General features: G+C 34.5%; 2 protein-coding genes across 2 annotated transcripts; one reads left to right on the top strand and one right to left on the bottom strand.

Annotated features, from left to right (window-relative positions):
* Positions 1-157: 157 nt before the first annotated feature.
* On the top strand, positions 158-7,392 carry LOC111029987 (myosin-2 heavy chain-like). Its single transcript, XM_022309265.1, has 5 exons — positions 158-705; positions 1,020-1,823; positions 4,375-6,105; positions 6,232-6,339; positions 6,555-7,392. The coding sequence occupies exons 2-5, from the start codon at positions 1,041-1,043 to the stop codon at positions 6,768-6,770; spliced, it is 2,838 nt and encodes a 945-aa protein (XP_022164957.1). The 5' UTR covers positions 158-705; positions 1,020-1,040; the 3' UTR covers positions 6,771-7,392.
* A 5,514-nt stretch (positions 7,393-12,906) lies between these two features.
* On the bottom strand, positions 12,907-16,980 carry LOC111029986 (zinc transporter 7-A-like). The gene is made up of 2 exons (XM_022309264.1): positions 16,529-16,980; positions 12,907-15,131 (listed from the first exon to the last, which is right to left on the bottom strand). The coding sequence occupies exon 2, from the start codon at positions 14,880-14,882 to the stop codon at positions 13,353-13,355; it is 1,530 nt and encodes a 509-aa protein (XP_022164956.1). The 5' UTR covers positions 14,883-15,131; positions 16,529-16,980; the 3' UTR covers positions 12,907-13,352.
* Between the last annotated feature and the right edge of the window lie 75 nt (positions 16,981-17,055).

Here is a 17,055-nt window from a genome sequence, read left to right as displayed (position 1 = left end):
ACAGTGCACCGAACCAGTGTCCGTCCGTGACCGTGTTTCGGTCGGTGCTACGACGCGCAGGAGCGCAGGCGCACGCGTGGGGGAGTACGGAGTGGACGTCATAGAGTAATACTCTATGGTGGACGTCCGCCACTATCTCACGAGATATCAGATAGGCCGACGGCGACAACAGCGCCGCCGCCGCCGACACCACACGATTTCGTCGACCGAGACCACCACTACCGAGTACCGGCAGTGTCCACGTCACCATCGCGGCAACGCACCGACGGTGACGACGGTTCTAATCCAGTGGCGTACATCCAGCGACCGGCCGCCACTACCGGTACGACGAACGTCGTACATACCATACGCGCTCTGGAAGTCGTATCGCCGTCGTCGTGTTCGGTACGCGCTTACAGCCCTATAGGCAGGTCTGATGACAATGATGTATCATCGTATGGTTCGACCGAGCGGTAGTGTCGCGGCGCGTTGTTGATCGTCGTCGTTTCACATTTCCACGGCCGGCACGTCTACCGGTACATCACGCAGCACCTTTTACCGGAGGACACGTCAGAAATTGATCGCTCCGAGTTTTTGGGCGGCGGCGGCGGCAGCAGCACTCACCCACCTGCCTACCTGTACATTAGTTTTATCACGGCGGACACTGCAGCAGACGGGGCATAAATCGTTAGGTTGTCGTCGTCGTCGGGGCTGCGGACTTTACCGGTGAGCACACCATAATATTATATTATTGTACGAGATTTCTATATTGTTACCTTCTCAATACCGACCAATACCTTTAAATACTCACCCACCAATATTGCAATACTTTACGACCGTCGTCGTCATCACGATCGTGGCGGCCGACCGCCGACACCACTTCTGCTACTGTTCGTGTCGTGCATTTTAGGGGGTGGGCAGTGGTAACGACAGTAGCGAACTAGCGATCACCCGTCGCCATAATATTATATAACGATATTTTACGCACAGACTTGGAATTTATAATAATAATAATTTGATTTTTTTTTGCACCCTACCAGTTGGGCACGTATAGGAACAATATGAGCAATTTCGTCGAGACTGCGGCTGCCGCCACTGAAGCAGCTGGCGTGCGGGCAGTGGCCCTGGCACTGCTTGTCACCGTGGCGTTCAGCTGCGCGTTTTTCTACATGATGCGTTGGGCAGCGTCGGCGTCGTCTGCCGAGCGGCGGCGGAGGTCGACCCGTCACCAGCGCGGAAATGATGGCGACGGTTTCACGCCGGCATCCAAGCAAAAAAAGTCAACTTCGGCCGCGGTCCAACCTAGGAAGAAAAATAACAGCAGCAAAAACGCCGCTATCCGTCTGCAGGCGTCCGCCAGCACCAATACCGCCGCGGCCGCTGGTGCTACAGGTTCGACTGGTTGGAACAGTTCCGGCAATCCCTCGAACAGTAAAAACGGCGACAAGAAGAAGAAAAAGGACGACGGCGACGTTTCCGCCACTGACAACGCTACGACTACGTCCGCCGGTCATCGCGGTGCATTCAAGGCGTCGGAAACTACGGCTGTGGTCGCTGGCAACAGTCACACGGCCGGAGCAGACCGTTCCAACGAGCGGAACCGCCGGGCTAGGCGCCAACGGCAGCAACAGGAGCAGTCCCGCAGTGGTGGCGAGAGTTCGACCAATAGTGGCGATTACAACTTGGCGCCGGGGACAGCAGCCACCGCTGAGAACGACGACCATCGTCGCCGCTCGTCGTCCTGGTCGTCGCACAGCCTGCACGCCGACGAGGACCACCTGGTCGTGGACGACTCTGCAGTCGCTTACAACGACGATGAAGATCAGGGCGAATGGATCACAATGGTAAAGTATTCTTTTATGGGCCTACATTTCATTTTCATAAATATGTACAATAGGTACAATTTAATATTATTGTGTTCATTTGCGACCGTGTATACAATTTCAATGCGTTTCCAATAGTTCGTGAGATCAGTTTTTACGATGGTGTTTTTATGTTACTCGCATGTAAATTATACGACATGTGGCATAGTCGGATCACCGATAAGTCTACCTACAATCAATGCGACAATGCCGTATAATATGGTAATACGTGACTTATTAGAGTTATTACTAGTGTGTAGTAACTAATAAGTTTCTCTGCACCTACCTAATATTTTGTGTATGTATGGGTACAGAAATATTCTATGACATTATTATAATAATATGACGTGTGACGTGTCCTGTGTGAAAATAGCTTCTTCGCGGAAATAAATTATTACTAACCGATCTGTTCGTAATGACTAATGGTTTATGAGTTATATAATGGCTAATGAGTAAATTTCGATTTTATTTTTAACCAAATTGTAATACAACCCCTATTTTTGTTAGGGAATAATATCCTTTGCTATTTTTTTTTTGTCGTTCCGAATATTAATTGTTTTACTTACATACTTTTATTGTTGTATCTGTTTTGACATTTTTCATTTTGCCCGCGGCACGTCATTAAATCATACGCGCGGTATGGGTATTACAATACTACCTACCTATATGTATGACTATTTTTAAGCAATCATTAATCCAGACACAATCATTTTTGATAATACTTACGAGTTTTTTATTTTTATAATTTAATGAAATTATTGATATTTGGCAGACGCTTAATATAAGTTTTATTGACATTGGGTATTTACAAAAATGTTCTAAAATATGTTCGTAAATCCGAACTCCTAAGTTTCTGCATAAGCTGTTGGTAATTTGATTTTCATTTCGGCCAAATATTTTGTACATTTTTCCTTCCAATTAGATTAATATTTAATTAATTGATACATTTTCAACGGTTTGATATGTTTATAATGAGGATACAATCTTTCAGTAGTTCCAGTCGCTTGATAATTTGTGATAATACCTACGAGTTTATATTTGAAAAATTATTTATGCTAATACCTGGATTTGAATTATTTATAATTCAAAGAAACAATTGATGTTTGGTTGACTCTAGGTATATATTTTTTGGCATTGTGTCTTTAGATAGCAGGTATTTACAAAAAGGTTGTAAAATATTGAAGTGAATATAAATTCCCTAATATTCTGCATAAACTGTTGGTATGATTTGATTTTCGACCAAATATTTATTCACATTTACCGACCCATTAATATTCCATTACATATATACATATTAATATTTAATTAGTTGATCAATTCCAACGTTTTTTTTATCGTTATTTTTGTGAGAATTCAATTTATTATACGGGTAATATGGCCATTAATATTACATTAAAATAACTCATTTAAGCATATTCCTACTGAAAAGAAACTTGAAGAAATATTTTATTTTTGTATTAAAGAAGTAGTTAATGTTTGAATTGATTTAATTATTATTTTTTATAACTGGTGGATATATTGTTAAATTGTCTCTATAAATTGAGTTTTTGGAGACATATTTTTTATAAATCATTTTTCATTGTTATTTTAGTCGCCCGAAAATGAATATTGTATTGGTGTTTACTTGAAATTTCAAAATATAATAAAAAAAATTTAAATCAAATCAAATGGTAGTTCTGATAAAAATATTTATATCGTGACATTTCGTTTCTCTTTTTTAATAGCTTTTTATCAATTATTAAGAAACAGAAGAGAAGGGGGGGTAACCGTAACACTAGTGCGATCAAACATATAAATTAGCTTTTTTAACTTAATGTATGTACTGTATAGTGTACAAATAAATTGATTTTTGATACAAATTAGATTATTCCTTAATTATGAATATCAAAATGTTTAGTTATAACTTTTAATAATAATTTAATTATTATGTATTCCATTTTTAATTTTAATAAAATACTCATTGGTCAGGAGGTTTTTTATTAAATTATTCTCCTGAATTTTTTAAAATATGTATTAAATTGTAAGTTTTATAACTTTTAGAATATGTTTAGATGTGTTGTATTACGTATACATACACTAAGTTGCAATGTATTACAACTTAAAATCTTATAAAAAACCTTATCATAGGTACCAATTATTACAAGTCAAATTTCCTGAAGATATTTAAAAACTCATTTTTTCAAGGATTAATATACAGTTTGAAAAACCACAAACATTTTAGTTTGTTACAACTTATAAATAACTTATTTAAAAATTGTTTTTGAGTACGAATATTTGTTATTGATTTTAATTATGATTGTATAATAGTATCGAATTATTATGTTCTTCGTAAACCTATCTTGTGGGGGGTTTTTTTTTGTCATTCCATTTAATTAACTATTGATGTTATATTTAATAAGTTTTAAGTTTAGCAATAGTGACTATGAATGCAATTGCTGCTCACAACAGTAACAGCAGAAATATAAAAAATAGATTTAAATTATAAGTACTATTGACACTTTAATATCATAAAATATTTTGTTGTTTATTGTAGACTAGTGGTAGCAGTGGTGCCAATTCTGTCACCGTTCTCAACAATGATTCAAATAAGAAAAAACAGAATCAACGGCGGGAGGATAACGTAGTCATATCCGTTTCAACTAAACTAGAACGTCGACGTCTTCAACACGAGAAAGAGCTGCGACATGATAAACAACAAGAAGAAGCTCAGCGACAAGAAAAGCAACAGCGGCAAGAGAAGCAACATAATCAAGAAAAGGAGCATCAACCAGAGAAGCAACCGCAAAAAGAGAAACCACAACAGCGTCGTGATAAGCAGCTGCTGCAACAGCAACCGCAACAACGACGACGAGATAAGCCATCGCTGCAAATCGCTTCACCTACTATCAACGACAATACTGCTGCGTCAACTACATCAGCAAAGACAGCGGTTGTGACAGATAAACAACCACCCTTTCAGCAGAGTCGCCGAGATGACGATTTCAAGGCTGAGGTCGACGGAACAGAAAAACGGTTGCGTGCCGAATACGACGCTTCGGTGAAAACATTACGAGCCGAGCATGACAAAGAGTCTAAAGTTTTGCGTGCAGAACATGAAACGACAACAAAACGTCTGCGTGTAGAAAACGAAAATTTAAGAGCCAAAAACAGTGCGGTAGCCGAGCGTTTGCGTACCGCAGAACGCGAGACAGCGATGACGAAACGGCTGCGAGTAGAGCATGATGCGACAGTGAAAGCATTGAATGCGGAACGAGACATCCAGCTGGCAGCATTGCAGGCCAAGCATGATGCAGTGGTAAATGCATTGCGCATGGAACTCGAGACCCTGCAACAGACTGTGTCTCAGACTTCGCAAGTGGCTCACAAGGCTGTTGTGGAAGCGACACACATTAAAGATGTGACGGCTATCCAAGATTCTGGCGAGGACAACAAGAATCTAAAGCGCTCTGACACCGATGACTCCGCTTTCCGGAATCTCCGTGAGGAAAACGAAAAACTTCGCAAGGAGCAGGAGGCCACAATTCGAGTCCTACGCGAGGAAAATGAGAATCTTCGCAAGGACCACGAGGTTGTAATTCGAGGCTTACGCGATGAAAACGAGAACCTGCGCATAAAACACGAGACTTCAATGAAGAATCTCTGGACTGAGCATGAGACCGTAATCGAAGGCGTGCGTGCAGAAAATGAAACTGTCCAGCGATCTGCAATGCAAAGTTTGCGAGCGGATCACGAGGCAAGGGTTGGAGCTTTACAAGCTGAGCACGAAATCTTGGTCCAGAAATTACGTAATGAAAATGATGTACTGCGCAAACGACATGAAACTACTATGCAAAGCATGCGTGATCTTAAAGATCATATGCGTACTGAGCACCAGAATGAGGTCCGTGGTATGCGTATAAAAAATGAGAATATGGTCAAAGAACACGAGATCGCTATGCAGAGTCTAAATAAGGAAAAAGAAAATCTACGTACTAAGCACGAAAAAGCCGTTCAAGAACTCCTAGCAAAAAACGAGGATTTGTGTAAGCAAAACAAAGATCTGCGTACGGAACTCGACACCACGACAAAACGTCTGCGAGCTGAGCACGAGGCCGCGATGAAAGAGTTACGGAATGGGTACGAGGCTGCAGCAGAAATAGCAAGTCGTCTCACCCAACATGATGCAGCAGTGATTGAGGAATTGCGTGAACAACATCGAACTGAAGTCGAGAGGCTCCAACTTCGAATATCTGAGGAGAAGCAACGGCATATCGGCATACCAGCGGTAAGTATATAATATTATGCTTGAATATGAGTGTAATGCACCGTACAAGGTGATTTAAATATAATATGTGCTTCTTACATTTGTAATATTTTAAATAAAAATGCTTGAATTTTCCTGTTTCGTCAGATGCCGCAAACAACCATGACTGATGGCTTAAACATAGAAAATGTTACAATGTATAACCATGTTCTAGAAAGCAGAATAAATCATTATAAGCAGGTCATTGCTGATACGGTATGTTTGTACAGTATGCACAATACTTTGGGATACATTAGAAATATTAGATTTTATTTTTTACATGTTACAATATCTGTGACTTGGGGAAGATACTTAATCAAAGTTCAATATAATAACATTAGATTCTATATGAATTTCTTCTAATTGATAAAAGATCTCATAATTTTACCTCAATATTTATACTCATAATAATATTTCTTAAACTTGTATAGGAACAAATGCTGAGCCGGTTACATGAGCACGTGGAACGCGAGGAGTCAAGGTGGTCATCTTATACAGAAGACCTGCAGCAACAGTTAGACGAAGCTCTAAGTCAGTTGAATGCCACCCATCAACGTTTGAGAAAACAAAAGAGTCAAGATAACTGTGAAGATGCAGACGAAGACTCGGGGGATGAAAGTGAAGCTGTGGTAGCGACGACAAAATGATTATATATTCTAACAGCAGCAGCGATTGCGATTAAATATTATTAATTTTTGTGCATAATTATTTTTGATTTGATCGCCCGCAGCTGAACTTCAGACTGGAACAGTTAAATAATAATGATTGTAAAAAGACAATAAACCACGCTCATGCGTAGGTCGCATATATCATAACTTTAAAAAAAAATTGTAAATGATAATAATATAGTAATTATTTAATATAAATAATTTATTTTACAATAATATTATTTACCAGACATAATATTATCTGTAAAAAATTGCTATTTGAATATTGTACATATTTTTTTTTTCTTAAATTGCTAGCCACTACCACTGTGTGAGTCAGCGTATTTATCCTCCGTTTTTCACTAGTGGTAGTAGTTATCGCCTATTATCCATAAATGTATTTGTTTTTTTTACTTATTTTTTTTATCATTATATAATTTATTGTATTAGGTGCAAGACACAACTCCCAAGTCGACTTGTTGTGTATTTCGGCCATTTATCTGGTTATTTTCGTGCGTGTACCTGTTTATATTATTAAATTAATTGCTATAACATTATTATGTGTATGTAGTAACAATATGTTTATCATTGTCGCCTTGTGCATTACTTACATACATTGTGCGGTAATTTTATATCCATGTATCATTCACTTACTTAATTATTTACTTATTACTTATTAGTATTATTTATTTCTGGTAACAATATGTATTCTTGTTTACTTATTAGATATTATTTGTATTATTTTTGTGTATACCATTACCTTTGGTATGTATAATATTACAATTACTTTTTTTATATATTATTATTTATTTATTGTACTATTATTGTTTAATATATTACTACTATGGGTAAAACATCTATTTTTATTAAAAAACGCGCAATGCACTTAATTTTATTATATTGTTATAGTGTATTTTAAGAATTGTTTTTTATTTTCTCCAATCATTCTTCATGTCCAAAATCGTTTTTGTAGTAATTATTAAATTATGACATTTAAGAAAAACAAACTTCGTGTGCTGATTTATGTTATCAATCACAATACAAACAAATGTAACATTGTTAAATTTAATATATTAACTGATATACTCGCAGTAATGTGTATTACTTTTCACATTACTCATTACAATATTAATAATATATTATTTTTAATATTTATCAGAAATATATTAATTTTTATATGGAAAACAATATGATATTATGTTTATATTTTACTAAAATTGATATATTATTTTCATACCATATGTTGATATTCAATTTTATCATATTATTGTATAATATTGTCTAAACTGAACGAATGTATCACATTCGTTAATAATACAACTTTAAACATATTATATTATTTGATATAGTGTTTATAATAACTGTAAAAACAATGCACTATTAAAACAATAAATAATTGTTTATCTTAAGCTTAAAAATGTTACTCAATGTTTAAAATGAGATAAAAATAAATATTTGGAAATCATATACATTTTATCTTTTGGTAAATTATGTAAAATAATGCCTCATTAATTTAATAATATGGGAGAAAAATCTTTTAATATCCATATAAAAAGTATTCAATAAAAGTATATATGCATTTAATAATAAACAGTATAATAAATATTTGAATATAAATAAATCATATGAGTGCTAAATTTATAAATCATATAAATATAAATATTCTGTATTGCAGAAGTGTAATATACTGTTTATACTTTATTCGACCTTGAGTATTATTTTAAATACATTGAACTAAACGTTTTATATGACTATTACCTTTTTTTATGTTATTGTGGTAATTGACAATTTATAATATTTTATAGTTAAATAATATATACAAGGGGTTCACAACTCACCATGTCGTTTTTGTTTATATAATACATTGGTAACAAAATGTTGTTCCCACGTTTTCTATGTGTTAAGTATACAGAACACAACACAGTGTGTTGTGAACCCCTTAATACATCATTGAATAATAATATTATTGAATACAGATTGTATATTTTAAATTTAGCATATTCATAATAGTATTGGCATAGATTTTATAATATACAGATAACCCATGCTAATATTACAAATTACATATAATTTTGAATCATACTAATATTATACAATACTATTACCTAATATCTTTTTCTAAAAATTTTTATTGTAAATTGATTAAAGAATAAGTAGCCCATGGAGTTCTACACTACTATATAATCTATGAATTAACCCAATAAAAGTTACAATTCATGATGCACTAATATTAGGTTTGTTCATAAGTAACTGAAGTATTATTATGTATTCAAAGAAAAGAGGCAAAATGCTTCTCTTTATTTATTAATAACTTTGTAAATTCAAATTTTTTAAAAAATGTACCTAATCATTCAATAAAAAGTTATACAAATTATGTAAAAAAAAACTTAGTTGTTATTTTAATAAATGTGAAATAATTACGGTCTATATGAAATATTAAAAATAAACAATTTAAAAAAAAATAAATTCATTATTTATGTTCTCTGATACGGATACTTTTCATGAGCAGGATAAATAAAATATTTCATATATTATATTATAATGAATCTAGAACAATAATATCAAAGTAAAAATATCCCATGGATAAAATAACCAATGCATAGGTAGAAATATTCAAGAAAAAAGTTTTAAAAAAGAGAACATTAATACAAATTACATCATAATTTTAATTAGATAGATTGTTCATTTTTAAATCACATTTTATAATATAACAATAAAATAATACAAAACTTGCATACAAAACTTCATGAATTAATAATTATTTCTTGAGTTATCTTGTGTCACCTATATTGTATAATATTTAAAAAGATATAGTTAGTTCAAATTAATAATAATAAAATATTTAAGTTCTGAACAATTTTTTTTAAAATATTATATAGGACAAAACCAGCTTAAAAATAATTCTAGTTAGCTAGAGCAGCGTTTCCCAAAGTGTGTTCCGCGGAACCTTAGGGTTCTGTGGGACAATGTCAAGGGTTCCGTTAGATGTATGAGATATTGAGAAAATTATGTTTATTTAATGTTTGTTGTTTAAAAAATGTTTGATTGAAAATTTTTTTTTAAACTAAGTTTAATAATGAAAAGTCATTAACAGTATCATTAAAATATTATTTGGACTTGAGAGTTTAAGGAATTGATTTTCCTTTTTTAATTTACAAAAATTGTAGTTGGGTTGGATTAAACATTAGGGTTCCGCGAAACACAAACAATTTTTTAAGGGTGCCGTGGTCGTAAAAGTTTGGGAACAGCTAAGCTAGAGTATCATTTTTGCTATTGAAATTTAAAAATATATCTAATTCTTTTTTCCCATTAATTTAATTCTAAAAATATCTAATTAAAAAATAATGTAATTTTTATTAATGTCCTCTTTTTAAATAGATTTTTAAAAAATTGTTTTTTATTAGGATATTTGGTCCTATACATTGGTTATTTTATTAGCCGGGTGTTTTGAACTTGGATATTTTATCCCAATTCCATTCAGATAAACACTGATTTTTCATAACTATTGATTGCAATTACTTGTAATGTAACTAATGCTAACCTACCATGTTTTTAGAATTTTAAACTCACACCTATTAGGTGAAATATTTAGTTTACATGGGTATTTTAAGGGGCACTTTTGTACAGGTGATAAGGTAAAAAAAAAGGGGGGAAGGGGGTATTACTCTGCACTACATTAGGTGTCTAGAGTCATTGTGTTAATTTGAAAATTCATATTCAATTATATAAAACAATTGTATCCGAAAAACATGAGCAAGACGGTCTGCACTAAATATATTTGTTTCTATAATTGTGATTAAAGTAATTTATTTTATGATTAGGTATTAGTATTTCAGTAGGTTAAATTTATTTTTGCCAAAAAAATTACATTTGATAGTGTATATATTTGTATAAAATTAAATAATGTACTTTAAAAGTATCAATTACCCACAAATAATATTTTTAAATTAAAATAAAATAACTTAAATCGTTATTCTTGGTTTTAATATGTAATTTTGTCCAAATTTGAATTTACCATGTCTTTACAAAATAACTGTGTTTACATATTATGTTTGGTTACAGTATATTATAAACTATTTATGATAATACTTGTTATACATTTTCAATTCTTAGCTAAAAAATTGAACTTTCATAATTTTTAATTTACAAAAAAATGGAAAATTTTCAAGATTTTGATATGTTTTATTAAAATTTGAACTTTAAGAAAAATGTTTCATTAAAAAAAAAGCAACAGTTTGATTGGGCACACTTTAAAAATGCTTATAAGTTGTGAAAAAATTTAAATACCTTAAAAAAGCCAACCTAAGTGGATACATGTAATGTGCTTAGCTTTAAGTTTAAAAATAGGTGAATCCACTCTAATATTAAAAGTAACATGCTAGGTTAGTTTTGCTATACACACATTATCTTTGTTGCGCGTGGGTCGGAGAGTGAAAATAAATGTTGCGCTGACTTCCCCTTTGCCGATTTTGAGGAAAGTTAATTCTTTCTAAATGTAGAGAGTAGTTTGAACCACGTTTGATTTATATCAAGTCTAATCTATGTCCAATTTTAAGCATCTCAGACGAATTGTCAATCTTGTTCATATTAGTTCAGATAGCGAGGTTTACCAGTGAACCGATACGTAGGTAGTAGGTATCTATACCAAAACCAAGAATCAAGATAATCATGTTGCGCTATATAATATATTATATGTTTTCACAGGCGAAGATGTTGGTTCAATCGCAGTTAATAGACTTAAAAACTACTGGACTATTTTAAATAAAAATTATACCAAAGATTTATAGTGATTGAGACTTTAAGGATGTTTTATTTGTTTTTTTCATCTCCGGTAGGTAGCAATGTAGGGTAGAGGCGAACACACATGATTTTTTTTCATCTAAATGGTTGGAGTATTATATTATTATTAAACATAATTTATAATCAGAAAAAATATGGAATATCTGTAAATTTTTTTACAAATTTATTTATTAAAAATACAAATATTTTGCACAGGTAATGTCGGGCGGGACAGCTATAGTATAAATGTTCTATCATAATTCATAATATTATATATTGTATTCTAAAAATACTTTTCAGTGACCATGGTTGATGGGTGATTGTACCTACCCACAGTCTTGCTAAGTATTCAAATTTTAGTATTTAATTACTTTTTCTTTGTATTTTATTCTAAAATACTAAATACTTTTATTTTTTATTGTAGTATTTCAATGAACAGTTTTTAATTTTGTACATTATAATTTTAAAAATATGTTATGCTTCTAAGAATTTTTAATTTTGATGACACAATATCTACAATTTGTATCCACCTAGCTAAATTTAACTAGACAATACAATAGCTGTTATATCGAATGTGACATTTTAAATTATTGAACCAATTAAAGGAAGTAGGTATTTATTAATTATTTTAAGTTGGTATACATTTGTGATAAACGTACAAACATTCAATATACCTATTTAAAAACATTATTTGTAAAGTATTTTGAATACTTTTAAAATGTATTTGTATTTATATTCAAATACTTTTAAATACAATATTCGAATACTTATGTATTTGAAATACAAATTACACCAAGAATTTGAATACACATTCTGAATACATTTGAAAAGTATTCTTAAGCTTAACTAGAGTGTAAGAATGGCTAGTTTATAGTCAGTTACTACTAGTTCCGAGTTTCCGACTAACATGTCCATCAGTAGGTGCGTGTTGTAGGGTTGCCACAATGCCATATTACATTTCACTTAAAATACAAACATTTTTAGTCTAATTTTTATATAAAAATATCATACCTCTTCACCACTATTAACTAGCAATTTCAACACACTATTTTATTGTAACCAGAGTAGAATACTATTCACAATACAGAGAGGCAACAATACATGCATGTACTTTTATAAATGCATGCCTATTTGGTAATTAGTTTTTTTTAAGAGCATTAAATTCTAAGCAACCAACCCACAATTATAAACAATAGTAATTAAAATCAGTGATATTGTTTATAATTTGTTACTGACAATTGACTGTGTTAGTAACAAACTATATTTGAAACTTATTTCCTAGCACGTAAAAACATTATTCTATAGATATTATTTTAAATTGACATTAACGCCATTTATACCAATAAAAACGAGAATATAATGACAATATCAAACATTTTTAAATATATTAATACAATATAATATTTATTATTTAAAATAATAGTCTTCGCACTGTTCAATTGTTTCCTTGTTTCATTGGAAAGTCAACAGTTTTTCAAATTATTCACTTCATCATTATCTGAGTGTAGAAACAAAATATGAAACAATGCAATAATAATTAATCTACAAATAAATTCTTATGTATAATGTACAAATAAAATTTTTTATTTTCGGTATAATAATTGATGTAACACTTTCAAGGATGGTACATAATGGGCATCTTTAACATAATAAAAATAGTAGTAGTATAATTAAAATGTGGAGGATTTTTTTTTTTTTTTTACATCGTAGTTGAAACTGCCAGCATACAGATTTTGGAGGTTGATGGTGACCGTAATCCTTTTGACTCACGTGGGCGGTGGCGAGGAGCTACCCGTTATTAAATTACATCATTAGCAGCGGATTGGTGTACTGTTGCTGTGGTTGTTGTTGCTGCTGCTGCTGTTGTTGATAGTGCATTTGGAATTGTTGTTGCGGCTGATCGAGCAGACTTCCGACTGCTGCATAGTTGTTTGGCCGCTGCACGTCGTTGACATGGTGATGTGTATGATTATGGATCATGTCGTCCCCCGCGTAGTCGATCTGCACGTACAAGTTTCGGACACCGACGGCACCGAATACCTGTTGCGCATATCGCACCAGACTGTTGGCGAACTGGTCGCGGTCGTGCAACAGTCGGGCGGCATCAGCGGGCTGAAGGCTCGATTGTCCGGCGAATTGCATCGGCGACGAGGACGCGGCATAATCGCTGGTGCCTGGACCACCACCCCCGATCCCCGTGAGTCCGGACCGTACTTCGATCTTGATGCTGCCAGCGTAGGCGTCCGCGCACAACGTCCAAAACCGTGGTTCCTGGATGCCCATGACAGCCGGATGGAACCGGTGCAGTCGGGAGTAGCACGCATCCAGCAAGCGCCGCTCGTCGTCCAGCTCGACGGGCGTGCGCATCATGAGGACGCGGGCTGAGTCGCGAAGCAGGCCCCACACAGAGGCTGCCACAAGGACGGCTATGAATATCGAGCACACGGGGTCGGCGCGCATCCACCCGAAAGCTCGCATCAATAGCGCGGAGATGACCACGCCCACGCTGCCCAGTGTGTCGGCCAAGATATGCAGCAGAACTCCTTTCATTAGGTGGTTCTGATTGTGACTACTCTGGCCGGTCCCAGCCGGTGGAATTGACGCGTTGTTCTGCTGATGACCGGCACCGCCGCCCATCGATATGGACACTTGGTTGTGCTGGTTGTAGGGGTCGTCTTCGTGCGCGTGGTTACCTCCACCGTGACTGTGTCCATGACCGCCTTCATGACTGTGCCCGTGACCACCGCCGTGGCTATGTCCGTGACCGCCACCTGAGCCACCATGGCTGTGTCCGTGGCTACCTCCATGCTGGAACACGTATATACCGACCAGGTTGACCAGCAGCCCCAGCACGCTGACCACAAACAGGCGGTCGTGGTGCACCTCGGGCGGTTCGATGGCCCGTTCCACAGCTTCCGTTAGTATGAAAAACGCTATGAACAGCAAGAACAGTGCGTTGACAAACCCGGCCAGAACTTCAGCGCGTTTATAACCATAGGCGAAGGAATCGTCCGCTGGCCATCGACTGACAACTTGGGCAGCCAGCCCAGCTATTAGGCCAGTACAATCAAAGAACATGTGAAACGAGTCTGATATCAGGCCCAAGCTGTTTGTCCACATGCCATATGCGAGTTCCACAAAAGCAAACACAAAGTTTAGAACCAGGAAGCCCATCAAGTTGCGGGCATTCGAGTCCGATACAACTGAACGCACAGCACTTTTCAGCTTTGTCAGGAGGCTAGTCGGTGAAGGCATACCGGCGGAGCTCCCGCTTGTCATTTTTGCTGCCACACTTGATTTTCTCTGTGATGCTGAAGACGATAGTGGAATCATTATTCACTGGCTATAATCTCTAGATTTTGATGTAGTCACAATGTTTGTAAATAAGTTGTGTCTGTTGATGCTGGTTGGTTAAAACTTTTAATGTCAGTGTGTAATAAAAGTATTGAATAGTTATTGAGATTGTAACAATAGAATAAGCAGTGATGTTATATGTTTAATCCTGACTGCAGAGTATTGTTGTTCTAATAGTAGTTGCCGATGATAAATGAAGTTGATTTTCCAAATTTCTTTATAAGCAATCTAAAAAAAAAATAACAAGAATATGATTAGTACAATATTATAATATTATAGAACAATTAAAAATTGAATTTTTTAATTATTAACTGAGCCTACATAATCGCTTAAGTAAATATAGTATGCTTTATGAAAAAAGTTCATTTATTATTTTGCTATGCTTTGATAAAAGATTTTTTTTTATTTTGTTAAATCAAGTTTTGTTTTGTTTGAATATTAACATATGATGTTTTGTGCAAAAACAATGTAAAATCATAGGTCATTAATTTCATATTTATGTCAAAAATATAAATCTACAGATACATTTATGTTGTTTAACTACTTATACTTATTTACTTATTTACCAATGCAACTCTCAGAGTATTATGATTATTTACCAAACATTTTTTTTTTTTGTTAGTTTAAAAATAATTTAGTTTCATTCAGTATATGTAAGTCTAAAAGTAAATTAAATTATAATAGTAATCAATTGCATATTTATGATAGGTACACAAGGAAATGATACAAATTAATGAATTGTATTTTATAAATGGAATTGAAATAATAAAATCTTTAGATATATCTATTACAAAATTTTAGCAAGAATAGTTTAAACACAACTCAATTTTTTTTTAATAATAAATATGTAGGATTGAATCGAGGATTGAATTATTATGCTATATGTTGTAATTATTTTTTTGTATTTTAATGTAAATATATATATATTTTAAATGTAGGTACTATGGATTTAGTATTTTATCGTGTATACTCTGCCCCCTATTCAATAGCTCTGATAATAATTAGTAGTTTCTAGGCTCTTAAAACTTCTTGCTAAGCAGGTACTACCATCACATTTTTTTGGAGTAATAGGTGATTTTTTTAAAATTCTCCATCAGGTAAGTGTAGGTAAAAAATTGTTTAGGAGCTCACAGGCTAGTAGAGTGAGTTACAGAATTTGGTTGAAGCATTAAATATTAAAAACTATGAAAGCACAGGCTTAACATAATAAATATATAAATTAATCAATAATATTAAATCAGTACAATATGTTAAGCACTGTCCCACTGATTGCAAGGACGTACGCAGAAACATATTTCTCATTGAAAATTATAACTCATTTTTTAATAAACACGATAATTTTAGCTATACCTAACTCAATTTCATGTGGTATTTGGACACCCAAAACACCCCTTTGCGTACATGTATAACTGGTTGCAATATAAAAGAACCTACTAGGTAGTTAAAATTAATGAAACAATATCTACCTAAACTAAGGATGTTTAAGGTGTCAATAGTCAATTGTTGATTAAAACAACCTTCCAAGTTATTCAAAATCAGCAAACAAATGTATCTGAATGAACACAGAAAAGCTCAGGAAAATATATACAGTGAAATTCATTTAAATTCACGATAGAACTACAAACCTGTATGTAAGTAGAGGTAAAACGGCAGAAAATCATGCACAGTGTGACTATTTGACAGTGGACGCTGTAGCGGTGATTGGTGTGACCATTGTGGTTTCGGCGAAGACCTTCAAGGTATTCATCACTGCTGCTGGTACTCGGACTTTGGCAGGGCGGTCAGGGATGCAAAACGGAACACGAAAACATTCACCTCGTGGAGAGAAGAGAATAAGACGGAGAGAAGATGGTCGACGCGAACGAGGGCGTGTAAACTATGACGGCCGGCCGGCGAGCGAGTACTCCCCGCTCCCGATCTAATAAATACACAACACGAGAAACTAAACGTCACCAGCTCAAGTGACAGCGGCTTACTTATCTTACGTTAAGGCGAAGACCATAGAAAAATATACTCTTACTAGAGGACTAGAACGTCGCGATTCGTACCCCCATGCGCGCCTTGTGTATACGTGGACTCGGTGTAAGCGGCAGTCGAGCGTTAGCGATAAGCGGTGTGATTGTCCGCTTATCACCGCGCCCGTTATCAGCGG

The sequence above is a fragment of the Myzus persicae genome, unplaced genomic scaffold (genome assembly GCF_001856785.1).
Source record: "Myzus persicae strain clone G006 unplaced genomic scaffold, MPER_G0061.0, whole genome shotgun sequence".
Taxonomy (NCBI): Eukaryota; Metazoa; Arthropoda; class Insecta; order Hemiptera; family Aphididae; genus Myzus; species Myzus persicae.
This window is presented reverse-complemented; position numbering and strand designations above follow the sequence as displayed.